At 38.1% G+C, this 12,712-nt stretch overlaps 1 protein-coding gene across 6 annotated transcripts in view; it reads left to right on the top strand.

Annotated features, from left to right (window-relative positions):
• Window positions 1-2,498: 2,498 nt before the first annotated feature.
• Window positions 2,499-12,712, top strand: part of iqsec2a (IQ motif and Sec7 domain ArfGEF 2a) — a 167,382-nt gene continuing 157,168 nt past the window's right edge. For all 6 annotated transcript variants that reach the window (XM_073910311.1, XM_073910312.1, XM_021472055.3 and 3 more), the window contains exon 1: window positions 2,499-4,482. In XM_073910311.1, coding sequence (XP_073766412.1) covers window positions 3,992-4,482 — 491 coding nt within the window. In that variant the 5' untranslated portion in view covers window positions 2,499-3,991. The remainder of the gene's footprint in view (window positions 4,483-12,712) is intronic.

Raw genomic sequence — 12,712 nt, 5'->3', positions numbered from 1 at the left:
GAGAGAGAGGAAGAGATGAGGAGGGTTGAAAACATGACAGTAGTTTTGAAGCTCAGATCTTCACAATGTTTCATAGCTTTCGTTTTCTGACTGGTGTCAGAGACTTAAAAGAGCACAAGAGAGATGAAAAACAGGAAAGAAAGATGCAAGCGAAAGAAAAGGGAAGGAATACCAGACAAATAAGGTAAAAGTACAAATAAATACAGAAGGAGGGATGGATGGAAAGAAAAGAAACAAAAAGCAATAGTGAAACAGAGGATTTAGTGAATTGACAAATAGTGAAAAAATCAATGTGTCTGACTAGAAAATAGAAAGAAAAAAGTGAAACAAGATTAAAATTACACAGGCTGGATGGATGGATGGATGGATGGATGGATGGATGGATGGATGGATGGATGGAAAGACAAATTTGAAACAGGAAAGGAACAAAAGAAATGGGAACAGTAAAAAAATGTGGATGGATGGGCAGATGGATTTAGGCGAGTAGATGGATGAATAGATGAATAAATAGATGGATAAATAGATGTTTAGGTTTGACTGACAAGCACAATAAAATTAAACACCTGAGGAAAATAAACAAAGCTAAGGAAATTATAGAGACAGGAAAGATAGATGAACTGGCGGACTCATTTTTATGTCTTTTACTGTGATAAGCACAAGAAAAAAGACTAGATGGATGGATGGATGGATGGATGGATGGATAAATAGATAGATAGATAGATAGATAGATAGATAGATAGATAGATAGATAGATAGATAGATAGATAGATAGATAGATAGATAGATAGATAGATAGATAGATAGATAGATAGCATTTACAATGAAGATGAATGCACAGAGAATTATGCAGTAGAATAATTAAGGCTTCTGTGTGGGAGAGTAAGAAATTAAATGGATTTCACTCCATCCCTGTTTTTTTTCCCTCTGCAACTCTTTTCTCCTCCGCATGCACCTCTTACATAAACAGTTGATATCAGTATGCTCTATATGAGCAAAGCGTTCCCAATTCACACATGCAGAGAGCAGACTCTCACGCTTGAACACGTTTTCCATGAACTTTAAGAAGAGGGAATCTGGAGTGAGTTGATGAACCGATGACGCAGAATGGCATACATGGCTTAAGATTAATCCTGGACCCAGAAATCAGCCCCAACTGGCTTGTGTGAAAACAGCAAGAGAGCATTTTTGTGTTTATTTTCACCAGTTTTGTGGTGCATTCTGAGATTTTGTCACTTTGAATCCTTAACTGCCTGACTAGGTAGCTGAATGAGACAAGGTGGCTGTTAGTTTAGTTGTATTGCTGCATCGAATCAATGGACTCTATTTTAAGTGTCCATAACAGCGGAATTCTGTTGAACATGGGTTCACTACTATTGCACAGATGAACTTTTAATGATAAAGCAAACCACAAATACTGGTGGTCTGTTCTTTTCCTGCATGTGCTTAGCACATCCCTTACACTCACACACAGTTCAGCTGTGACTAAGGCACGGAGAGAGAGAAAGAGAGGGCAGGACGTGTGGGTGGAAGAAAAAATGGATGGTTTAATGTGGGTGCTGAAAGGAGTGAGAGCATGAGTGATTCAGCACATGAAACGTCCGAAAATTGCTGCTAAAAGCAAAATCTATTTGTTCGCGGGGTTTGCTGCAGTAGAAATTATAACACAAAAATAAAATATTCATATTGAGCACTGGCATCATTTTGAGATCACATTAAACAGAATAGTCTGTAGTGGGCTACCTGTTGCTGTATAAAGTATTAATTTTAGTCTGCAGTGAATGAGTAACATTGTTGAAATTAATGCTAGCTTGCTTTTCTTCTGCAGATTAAATGCACTGCACAGCCTTCGATTTGAGTCTTGAGGTGTGTGTGGAGGAGAGAGAGAGAGGGAGAGAGAGCGTAAGAAACTGCGCGCGCGCAAGAAACTGCACTCATTTTGGATCGGCACAAAGAGCCGCTCTCTCGTTTAATCAAATGTTACCGCGTTCCAAAATGGCCGACCATGGGGACACAGTTTCCCCAGCATGTTCCTCTAGCGCTACATGTTTGGACCAACGTCAGAGCCTCGATTGAAAAGAAAAATATATTCTCTCTGACTCACTCAAATGAATTTAACCCCCGCATTACCTTTTACCACGGCGAGGTGCGCTGAGCATCATCATCATCATCGACATGCTGCGAAACTAGCGATCGAGACACTTGTGGACACTGCGGTGAAACCGAATGGCGGCGAAGGGCGGCAGGTGCAGGGCTGTCCAGGGAGCATCAGGAGGAAATGCACGCTTGTTCAACATGTGAGCAGTTCATGAGCGAACGTCCTCAGTAGCTGGCGTCAATAAGGCTTGACATCTGTCACAAATTCGGAGGCATAACCGTTTTGGGGAGTTTAATTAGTTACCATGCAACGCAATCTCCATAAATTGTCTTAAACATGGTAGTGACAGCTGTGCTCCATCAGCATGGGTGTTATTTAATGATCTCACGCGCACTGGCTTGACACTGTGGACGAGCACGCGTACGCTGTATTGCGCGTCTCAGCTGTTTCAGGACCGGATCGCCTTTTGCGCTGATTACACAAAGCGACATTACACTCAACAGACAGTGGACATCATGCTGAAAGGATTGTATTTCATGCCGGTTTTGTTTTAGCTGATAGTGCGGTTAACTGCGACAAAAATCGATAACCATTTGCTCGGTTAAAACTCGGGGTTTTGCGTCGGAACATCGAGTCTGGAGATCTAAATGACTTTATTGTCGTCGCTTTGGGACGCATTCTTCAAATCGCCTTATTGTCGCGCAGCTGTACGCGTTGGAGGCGCGCGATTGTCTTCAAGGACTGTCTGGCCAGTAAGTGTGGAACGACTCGTGAGTAGCCCACACGACAAATGCGTGCATGAAAATTAATGCTAGCTGTAATTATTTTAAACTGAGGAGATAAGAAATGATGAAAAGTTCAAGGAAACATTGTGTGTTATGAAATAATCAAATATTGTGTAAAACGGACTTCTCAATCAGTTGAAATGCATCATGCGTGGGAAATCCAGGTGATGTCTTAAGATGCACAATGATAGGCAATAATAATGGCTTGAATGGAGAGGTCTTGATGTTGTAATGAGCGTGCAACGAAGAGAGAAGGGGGGACAGGGTTGTTGTGAGAGGCATGCGCACACCTCCCAGAAGCCAATTTAGTATTGCAGTGGATTTATCAGAAAAACTTTGGTCTCTCTCCATCTCTTTTTCTCTCTACCTTTCCATCTCCGTCACTTCTGGAATAGAATTACTCCTAATGGAAATGTCTCCCAAACACTTCAGTCTAGAATATGAGTCATGAATAGACAGCCAGAAAACAGCTGCAGTGCTTCAAGTCCACATTTCAAAGAGAGACGGAAGGGGATGTGCATCAGAGAAATGGACGAAAAGGAAATAGGCTTTCCTTCCTGTTTAATGGATATCTGCTGACTTTGCTTTTTGCGGCGCATCCTAACCTTGGACTTGAGGTACAGAGGAATGTTCTGTGACTCTGATGAATGTTCTTTTTTTATTCCCTTATGAGAGTAATATGTGGCTGAAAGACTGATGAAATTCTTTTTCGCAAACCAGCTTTGATTCCAATTCCATGATTCTTTGGTGGCAGTGGAAAAATGGCACACTTGACAGAAGAATAGCAATGCATGCATATAAAAACACATCCTTACACCAATCATAGACAAACAAAGTCTCTTCTAGTTATCTTTTATATGTGAATGCAACTTCCGAAATGGCATTTCCTTGTCCAGTATTGGTGTTGTGACTTTCAAAGTTGAATCTAACTTTAAGGGAATCTTAGATTAAAACTGCCAGCCATTTTACCCTGGTTACCAATCTCTAACCCCACCACATTCCACCTCTCTCCCCCCCACCCACTCCACGTGGGGGGGAGAGTTTCCTCCTTCTGAGTGCTCCTAAAAACTTGCCCCAGCAGACAGTGACTGTTGCACAGGTATCTGTCATCATGGATGCTGGGCAGGGCAGCCCGGAAAGCCCTAACAGGGCGGTGGAGTACCTGCTGGAGCTCAACAACATCATCGAGAGCCAACAGAAGCTACTGGAAACTCAGCGTCGGCGCATTGAGGAGCTGGAAGTGCAGCTGGACCGGCTTAGCCAGGAAAACAAAGACCTAAGACTGGACCGACAGCCCTGCCCACCTCCACCTCCACCTCCCATTCACCCTGCCCCACCACCCACTTCTCACGCTGCAACTTCCACCAACGCCTACACCAATCAGATCCACAACAGTGGGCCCATCCCAATACCTATACCGGCTCCGGCGCCCCCACCCCCACCTCCACCTGTGCCACCCCGGGACCGCCGCATCATTGCCAACACGCACACTAGGCTCGGCCAAAGCCTGTCAGCTGGATCCATTTCCACGGACAGAGAGGGAGAACGAAAACGAGAACGAGACGTTGCCACTACCAGTTTGGGAAGCACTCTGCCAAGACAGTAAGTACAGGCCTTTTACTGCATAGCTGAGGAACTACTGTAAAGTTCAGTATCTACAGTCTTGAAGGTGGCTGGTTGGAAAACTATCAATCGGTATTTGCTGTCTAAGAGTAATTGCATACCATAACAAGTGTATGTTGGTGTGCAAAGTGCTAAATTAAATAGAAATTGTAATTTACTTAACCTTTTGCCATCCTAAATCTTCTATGGGACACAACCTTATTCCAGACATCTTCAGGCTAGTTAGAAGCCAACTTCCACAGGTTGGTCAATTGCTCATTTGTAGAAAATTTCCTCAGAATATATCCTTTTTTGTCCTACACAGGAAAAAATCATTGCAAAATGCAATTTTGAAATAGTGTAAAAGTGTTAGCCAAACATGGCAGAACTTTAAAGCAAGTATGAGGGCTGTCTGTACTAGAATATTCAATGAAACTGGATGGATAGTGGAACTACACACACTTACTTACAAAGGTTCGCTTACAAAGGTTTGCACCATTTGTGCTATGTTTTTGATCTCATATCATCATTTAGATCAGTGGTCCCGACCTTTTTATTACCACGGACTGGTCAGCGCTTGACCATTTTACCACAGACCGGGGGCAAAGTGGAGGGGTTTATATGGATGCATATATTCCATACAAATTATAAAGCTGATTGGTCAGTTATTGTCATGTGACTCACGGTGCGCTCATAGCATTTAATCAACTAGGTGCGTCAGGAAGGCATGAGCACGTCACGCCCAATTGGAAAATAAAAACGTGCGCGCAAAAAAAGATGCAATATGCGAATGGCCCCTAAAAGGCCGCTGTCATTTGCGATCTCCAGCAGTTGATCTTCTTCTTGCACAGACATGGTGGTTTCACCTGATTTGTTGACAAATGGGTTGCCGATCCATTCCTTTGTAGTTCACGAATCCTTCACTAGGCCTTTTCCCCTTCGCAAAGAAACTTTCCAAAAACACCGGCTTCTTACTCATTTTGCAAGCTTGTGGTTTAAATTTAGGCTGTCAAGTGACTGAGATGTAAGTAAGAGTCTACAGTATCTTAAAAAATAAAAGATCTTTTAAAATAGAAGATCCTTCAGACTCGGATAATAAATAAAACGGAAATAATTAACCATTTCTTGTGCGGCCCGGTGGTTGGGGACCACTGATTTAGATTACATTAATGTTGATGCAGAACTAAGTTTTCTAAGGAGTCAGGAACCAAAGAATAAAAATCACCTTTTCAGAGGGTATCTCCCCTGTTCACACTCCGTCTGTCTTACAAAACTGAAATTGAGTGCAACAGTCTGTCACAATAGGACTGTTTCCAGGCCATCGGACAGGCAGCTGGCTGTGCCATCGAGCCTGAACGTTACATAAGCCGACAGACTCTTATCTGGACAGACTCGTGCTGCTGGGCCATTGGCAGAGTGACAGGCTAATGTCATGGGACTCTGGGAGAGAATTAGCATACTAAATCTGTCACAAATCGAATAACTTTTCTGATATTAAAACAGAGCAGACTATGACGGTGAAGATTTGTGGAGAGTTAGGAAGTTCTATGAAATTTAGCTTTATTTTGCTGTAAATTAAGCTAAGATACACCAAACTGATAATGAAGTATTGCTGGCGGAGCAAAAAAGTTGCTCTTAAATACACCACAAATACTATAGTCAATGGCCAACTAGCAGGTACATTCTGTGCCTGCATAAGAGAAGTAAGAGAAATTAGAGCCGTCTTCTTTCTGTCGCACTGAAGTCTTTGCCCGCTTTCATTACTTTTGCATTCATTTTCTTGTACTGATTTGTCCTCTAAATTCAACAGCCACTCAGATTATCTCTCTTTCACCGATGGTGCTGCTGCAGACGTATGCCAATTTGACAATTGGCCCAAAAAGCCACAGAAGGGGTCAGACTAGTGTCAACCACGTGGAATGCATCAGTAAAACCAAGTAGTTTGCTCAGCAATCTGTTGATGTGTTAGGGGCTTAAGAACAAGTTGATCCAAATAAATCATTTGAGGGAGTTTTGTAGATGTTTCCATTAGCTTTTGTCTCTCGCTATCGATCTATAGTTTAAATGATCCAAACAACAAACAATATATATACAATGTACTATATATATATATATATATATATATATATATATATATATATATATATATATATATATATATATGCTTCCTTATTTCGTTCTTTCATTTGTTTAAACTATAATTCTATTGGTTGTTTTGACTGGTTTGCTTTTCTACATCCTGTTTTTTTCTACTTAGGTATCAGTTAAGTAATTTTAAATTAAAAACGATACTGAAATGAATACTAAATTAATTTGTGAAAGGTGCACAGCCTTGTTTTGGATGACATACAGTACATTTTTGGCTTGTATAGGTTTTGAAACTGATGCTATTGATGTAATGTTTGGGTTTTAAAAACTTTGTCAGTAGCTTTAAGGATGTCAATAACATCAGCATGCTCCATTAAAGTCTAGAGAAAGGAGGAGGTGGTACAGAATTGTAGTGTGCCACTCCTTGTGCTACTGTCAGTTAAGTTGTTTGTCTCCCTCCCTGCATTGCTGAGGAATCGACCTCTCCGTTGCACCTCTGATCACTCCTGTCTGTAGTGTGCACTTGAGCTGGCCTCATCACACCACACCATGCATACAGATGCGTGTTTGAGCATGTGTAGATTAACGTTCGGTGGATTGGACCAGTATGGAGCACTGCAGCACGGTATCTCCTATATTTTATTTTATTTTTTAAGGCAGGTGGCTGGTGTGGAGTGGGGATTTATTTTGTATGTATGATCAGGCCACTGTGTAGGAGAGGTTGTGATTAAAATTCAGCACAGAGTCAGATTGTGGATCAACTTGTGTGGGAGAGCAAAGCATAAAGTCAGAGAGAGAAAGAGGCTGCAGAATAAACTGCGCCCTTTTGTGTTGCTCACTTTCTCTTTGTTTCTCCAGTATGCACACTTATGATTTTTTTTTGTCTTCTCCTGATTTCCAGTGGAGAAAAACTTGGATCCCCTCAGTTTGTGGCGATAAATAGAGTGCTTTCTTTTGCATCTCAGATTTTTAACTACATTTAAGTTGTGGTGGATAAATAAATAAATACATGTATGCAAACTCTGTGCTAAGTTACAGAGCCCCTTTGTTGTTTTAATAGTGAGCTGTTGACGTAATATTTGAAACTGGTGGGTAGTGATGGCCTATAATGCCATTGCATCAACATAAAACCATAACATTTTGGGTGTCCAAAGTTGAGTCAGATCTAGGGCTGGGCGATGATGCAAAAAATATAAATAAATAAAAATTCACAATATCATGTTTCATATCATTCAAGATTGATTTTTTTTCAACCACTATATTATACTTTACCAACACTAGTAACTAACTAATTTACCAACACAAGGCAAAAAGATTTAATAGCCAAAAACAAAAAATATTTAAACAAAATATCTTCTCTCTTCATAATAAAATAAACATAAGTGTTAAAGAGACTCTTGAAACTTGATAAATAAAATGTTAGAAAGTTTGTGCAACTAAGGTAGATCGACATCTGTTAGGTGTCAATAATAATGATACAGTAAACCTCAAACTCTATAAACAAAACAAATTATGATAACCAAATCTAAGCTTTCAAGTATAGGAACCAGCCATTATTATCCAAATACAAACTACAATATTACAAATTGTGAAGTTGGGTGACTACATTACCCCCTATGCTAAAAACTCTTTCAGATGGGGAGCTAGTGGCTGGGATGCACAAGAAAAGAAACCAAAAAGCCACTCTGGGGACATCCTTACATCTTTTTTTTTTATTTGCTTTTTTTTTATTTGCAATCTTCCCACTGCTGCTAGCCACCGCACTCATTTTCGCATGTGTTGTTATTCTGACCTGAAGTGGCAAGCATTTTTTCAGAGGATGACAAGATTATGGAGAAAAGTAAATACCGCTGCAGTGTTTGGATGCGCTGTGTTTTTCTGAGGTAATTAGTCTGCTGTTATAACTGAAATCTGTATATTCCATACAAAGTGTGAAGCAGATTGGTTTTACTTGCATGAATTGTGGTGCGCTCAGGGCATTCGGAAAAGTTCAGATGGTTTGTGCGCCTGGAAAATGACACCTTAAAGTTCTTGGCACTGCTTCCAAGGCTCATGCTCAGCAGCCATATTTTAATAAAACTATAAAGCTTCATACTGAAACTACATACCGAATCTTTTATTTTACCGATATTAACAATGGTGTTTGGTCAATAAATATTGGGTAACACTTTACAATAAGGTTCATTATTTAATGCATTTACTAACATGAACAACACTTGTACAGCATTTATAAATCATAATTAAACATTTACTAATGCATTATTAACATTCAAGTCCATGCTTGCTAACATTAGTTAATGAACCATGAGTTAACATGAACTAACAATGAACAACTCTATTTTCATTAACTAACATTTATTAACATGAATATATACTGTAGTAAATGTATTGTTCATGTTAGTAAATGCATTACTTAACATTAACTAATGAACCTTATTGTAACGTGTGACCAAATATGGATACCGATTTTTATCACCCAGCCCCAGTCACATCTTACCAAATCATAATCTTAAATTCTCTCAACTTCAGTTTCTGACAAAAATACTGTCTTGTACTAATAAAGGCAAAAATGGCAGAACTTTTTGAAAACATAGTGTCTGAGTTGGACATTATAGGGCGAAAACTTTAAAGTGTTTAGTACACTCAAAAAAATTACTCATTAAATTACTTAATTGAGGGCAGGGTTTCCTTCCAATAAATTTATTTAGCAACAACTAAAAAAACTATTTACACAATTAAATGAAAATGAGTTGGTCCAATATGATTTTATCAAATAAAAGTTTAAATACATTTGTATTTTTATTTAACTGAAATTCAAAGGTCTGATAATATCATGTATGTCGATTATGTGTTGTACATTTTAGAGTTTCTTAGTTTTATTTGAAGTTACCTAAATTAACTAAAAGAGACATTTTAACCATATTACATATGCAGTTAATTGATAATGAACTCTGAACTCATTTTAGGACAATTAATTCTCATTGAACAAAGCAACAATCTGCGTTTTTGTTAATTAAGCTGCTAACACCCAAAGCATGGGTGCTTTTGAAAAATGGTAATCTCAAAAGTCGAAGCATCACATGAAAATCTTCTAAATCTTCAAACTAAAGTGAAGATTAAACTCTTAACTAGTCTTTCTATTAACTTAACACAATAATAGTTTTATTGTCAACATTTCCCTCTCTTAATTCAATCCCACGCAAAGCATGATGGGAACTACAAATCCCCTAAGCAGGTAGTTGGATCAGAACAAAACGCTTAACTTAACTTAATGGACTGAACAAAAAAAATAAATTAGGCTAGTGTTAGTAAATGGTTTGTTAATACTGTGAACTGTGACCGCAAGTTTTTTATTATTTTTTTTCCATGTTAATACATATTGTTTCTAAAAATTTATATTCTAAGTACAAAAAATGCTATTTATTTGTTAAAGTGAATTTGTTAAGCTGTATATGGTTTTAGCATCATATGTTGATGCAATTGAGAGCAAGGTCCCATAATGAAAGTGGGAAGCAGAAATAAATGGAAAGCACTCATGAATAATAAACAGCTAGTATTTTTACAGTACTCTTAATGGTTTTAGCTTCTAAAAAGCTTCTAAAACTTCTCACAATTTGCCTTTTATTAAAGAGATTATCAGTTTAAACATTACATTAGTGAAGAAATTTGAATTGCCACTGTGTATGATACGTGCTATATAAATAAACTTGCCTTGCGTTGTAATCAGTAGTTAATAATAGTCAATAAACTTCTATGTTGGTTGTGTGTATAAATCATTCATGCTAAAGAATCATTCATTTATGATGCAAAATAGCCATGCAAAACTGTTATAAAGACAAGCAAGACTTAGCTTGTCTTAATTATTACTCGAAAACAACATAAAGCTACTAGCTACTAAAAACATGAGAAATACTGTTGTAAATCTACCATAATTGTCCCCCACAAAAGATAAAGCAGAAGGTTTTAAGTAGGTCTGTCTTTTATAAAACCATGAAAGATTATGGCAGTGTTATTTTATTTAATTTTGTATCACTGTTAGTAGAACTGCACCATTCTGGCTAAAATGAGAATCACAATTTATTTTTTTTTTTGCTTAAAATAAAGGTCACGATTTTCTCACAATTCTGTAGATGTAAAATAAAGGTTAATATGAGTCTGTAATTATTATAGTTTTTTTCTTGAACATATGGTAAAACAACAATAATAATATTATGTGTAGGTCTACTGATTTCGATAAATAATTATTTTCTACTTATAATAATTCTGATGTTGAATTATTATGTATGAGATGTATGCTTGCAATCTGTCATTGACAACATTATTAGACCATTTATTCACTGGTAAAATTAGACATTTGTCATTATCTGATTACCTCTTACATTATATTCAACAATATATAGGCTAAATTAGGTATACTGACACTGTTAAACATTTATTTTCATGCACAACTTTGTGTTCGCTATGAAAGAAAAAACATCAAATGCTTGTCGCAATCATAACTCTAAAATGCAATATGATCATTTAAATGATGTGCACGCTTTCGGTTTCATTTTCACTGCTAAGTGCTGTTCATACTTCGCGTGTGGCTCTCAAACGATCACTATATGCCACAAACGTGAACACAGCTGTTGCACTCCTGCATCCAGGTTAATCATGAACAACTCAGTGTGTATGCGCTAGTTGCACTATCACGGTCTGATTATGTTTCAATCAAGGTTTATATCCATCAAATACGTAACATCTGTGCCAAACATTTCAACTGACGAACATATTAACAATAATACAACCGTATAGCCGAATTAAATGCATGCATTGGCATGTTACAGCCATAATGAGGATGATTACAGTATGTGAAACTCTATATAGATACAGTACATATTGCAATGATTTCGGGTACTTACTTAGCAATGCACGCACACATAACATTATATGCACAATCCTTTTTATAACTTTAAACTATCAACAACCACCACTGAGCTATATTCTAGCAATCGTTCTTCCCGCTCCCTGGTGAATTTTGGCATAGTCCATTTCACGTGAGATGGCAGGGGTGAGTGGAAGAAACCAAGTCGCGGGGCGAATATTTTCTACAAAAATAAGTTATGATTTCTTATGTGGCCCGTTACCAATTGTTCCTCTGACCTGGTGCAGCCTGGTGATTGGGGACCACTGGTCTAGGAGGTCGAATTGAGATCGCAATCTTTTTTGGATTGATTGTGCAGCTCTAACTGTTAGTAAATCCACACCTGGTTAAATTACAGTAGGATGTTCTTGCTGAATCGTGTCAAACTAAATAAACAAAATGAAGTTTGATTCAGTCTTTGTTGGTCTGAAGATGCTCATTTGCACAGTTTGTTCATAGTTAAGATGTCTCCAGCTTATTTAGTTCATTCATAAGATTCAGTGTCACTCTGAGGGTGCTTTCACACTAGTACTTTTGGTCTGCACTCGAGTTCGTTTGACGTCAGAGTTCAATACATTTAGCTAGTGTAAATGTCTTCTGAACTAGGATGTGCACCCACAAAAGAGGTGGTCTGGGATACGGTTTGTGCAAGCTCTAGTACAGCTCGCTTCTAATATTAACGCAATAGTACCAAATAACAAAAGTGAACCACTAAATGTACAACAAACTTTAGTTTTCATAACGTTCATTTGTGTGTGTATGTCTGTGTGTCACATTTACCTTGGTGAAAAGCAGGACTGATCCAGTGCAAACACAGTGATAATGTCTGCGTGTTTCCTTCAAAAATAACTTTTGTAGACATCGTGTGATGTTCTGAACGTTTTAATATGTTTGCGATTAGAGGCAAGAGGCTCTCTGTATTTTCATTTTGGTAACAAAAGTACATTATACTTTGTAGTAAATACAAAAATTTGTAGTAAATACAAAATAATAAATCCCACTGCTTTTAATAAAGAGTTTAAATGTACTATTAAAAATGGGTGAGTCTATAGTCTGGGACACTCCAATCTGATGGTCATTAGGCTTTGTCAGGCCGTTGGTCAGGGTCGGTGTGGCTAGTGGTTTTGTCATGTTTGGTGTGCCACATGGTAAGGCTGCACGATTCTGGCTAAAATGAGATTCACAATTTTTTTTTTTGCTTAAAACGAAGATCACGATTTTCTTACGATTTTGTAGATT

Source organism: Danio rerio, chromosome 8 (assembly GCF_049306965.1).
Source record: "Danio rerio strain Tuebingen ecotype United States chromosome 8, GRCz12tu, whole genome shotgun sequence".
NCBI lineage: Eukaryota > Metazoa > Chordata > Actinopteri > Cypriniformes > Danionidae > Danio > Danio rerio.
The sequence above is the reverse complement of the archived record's forward strand: the minus strand, read 5'-3'. Positions and strand labels throughout refer to the sequence as shown.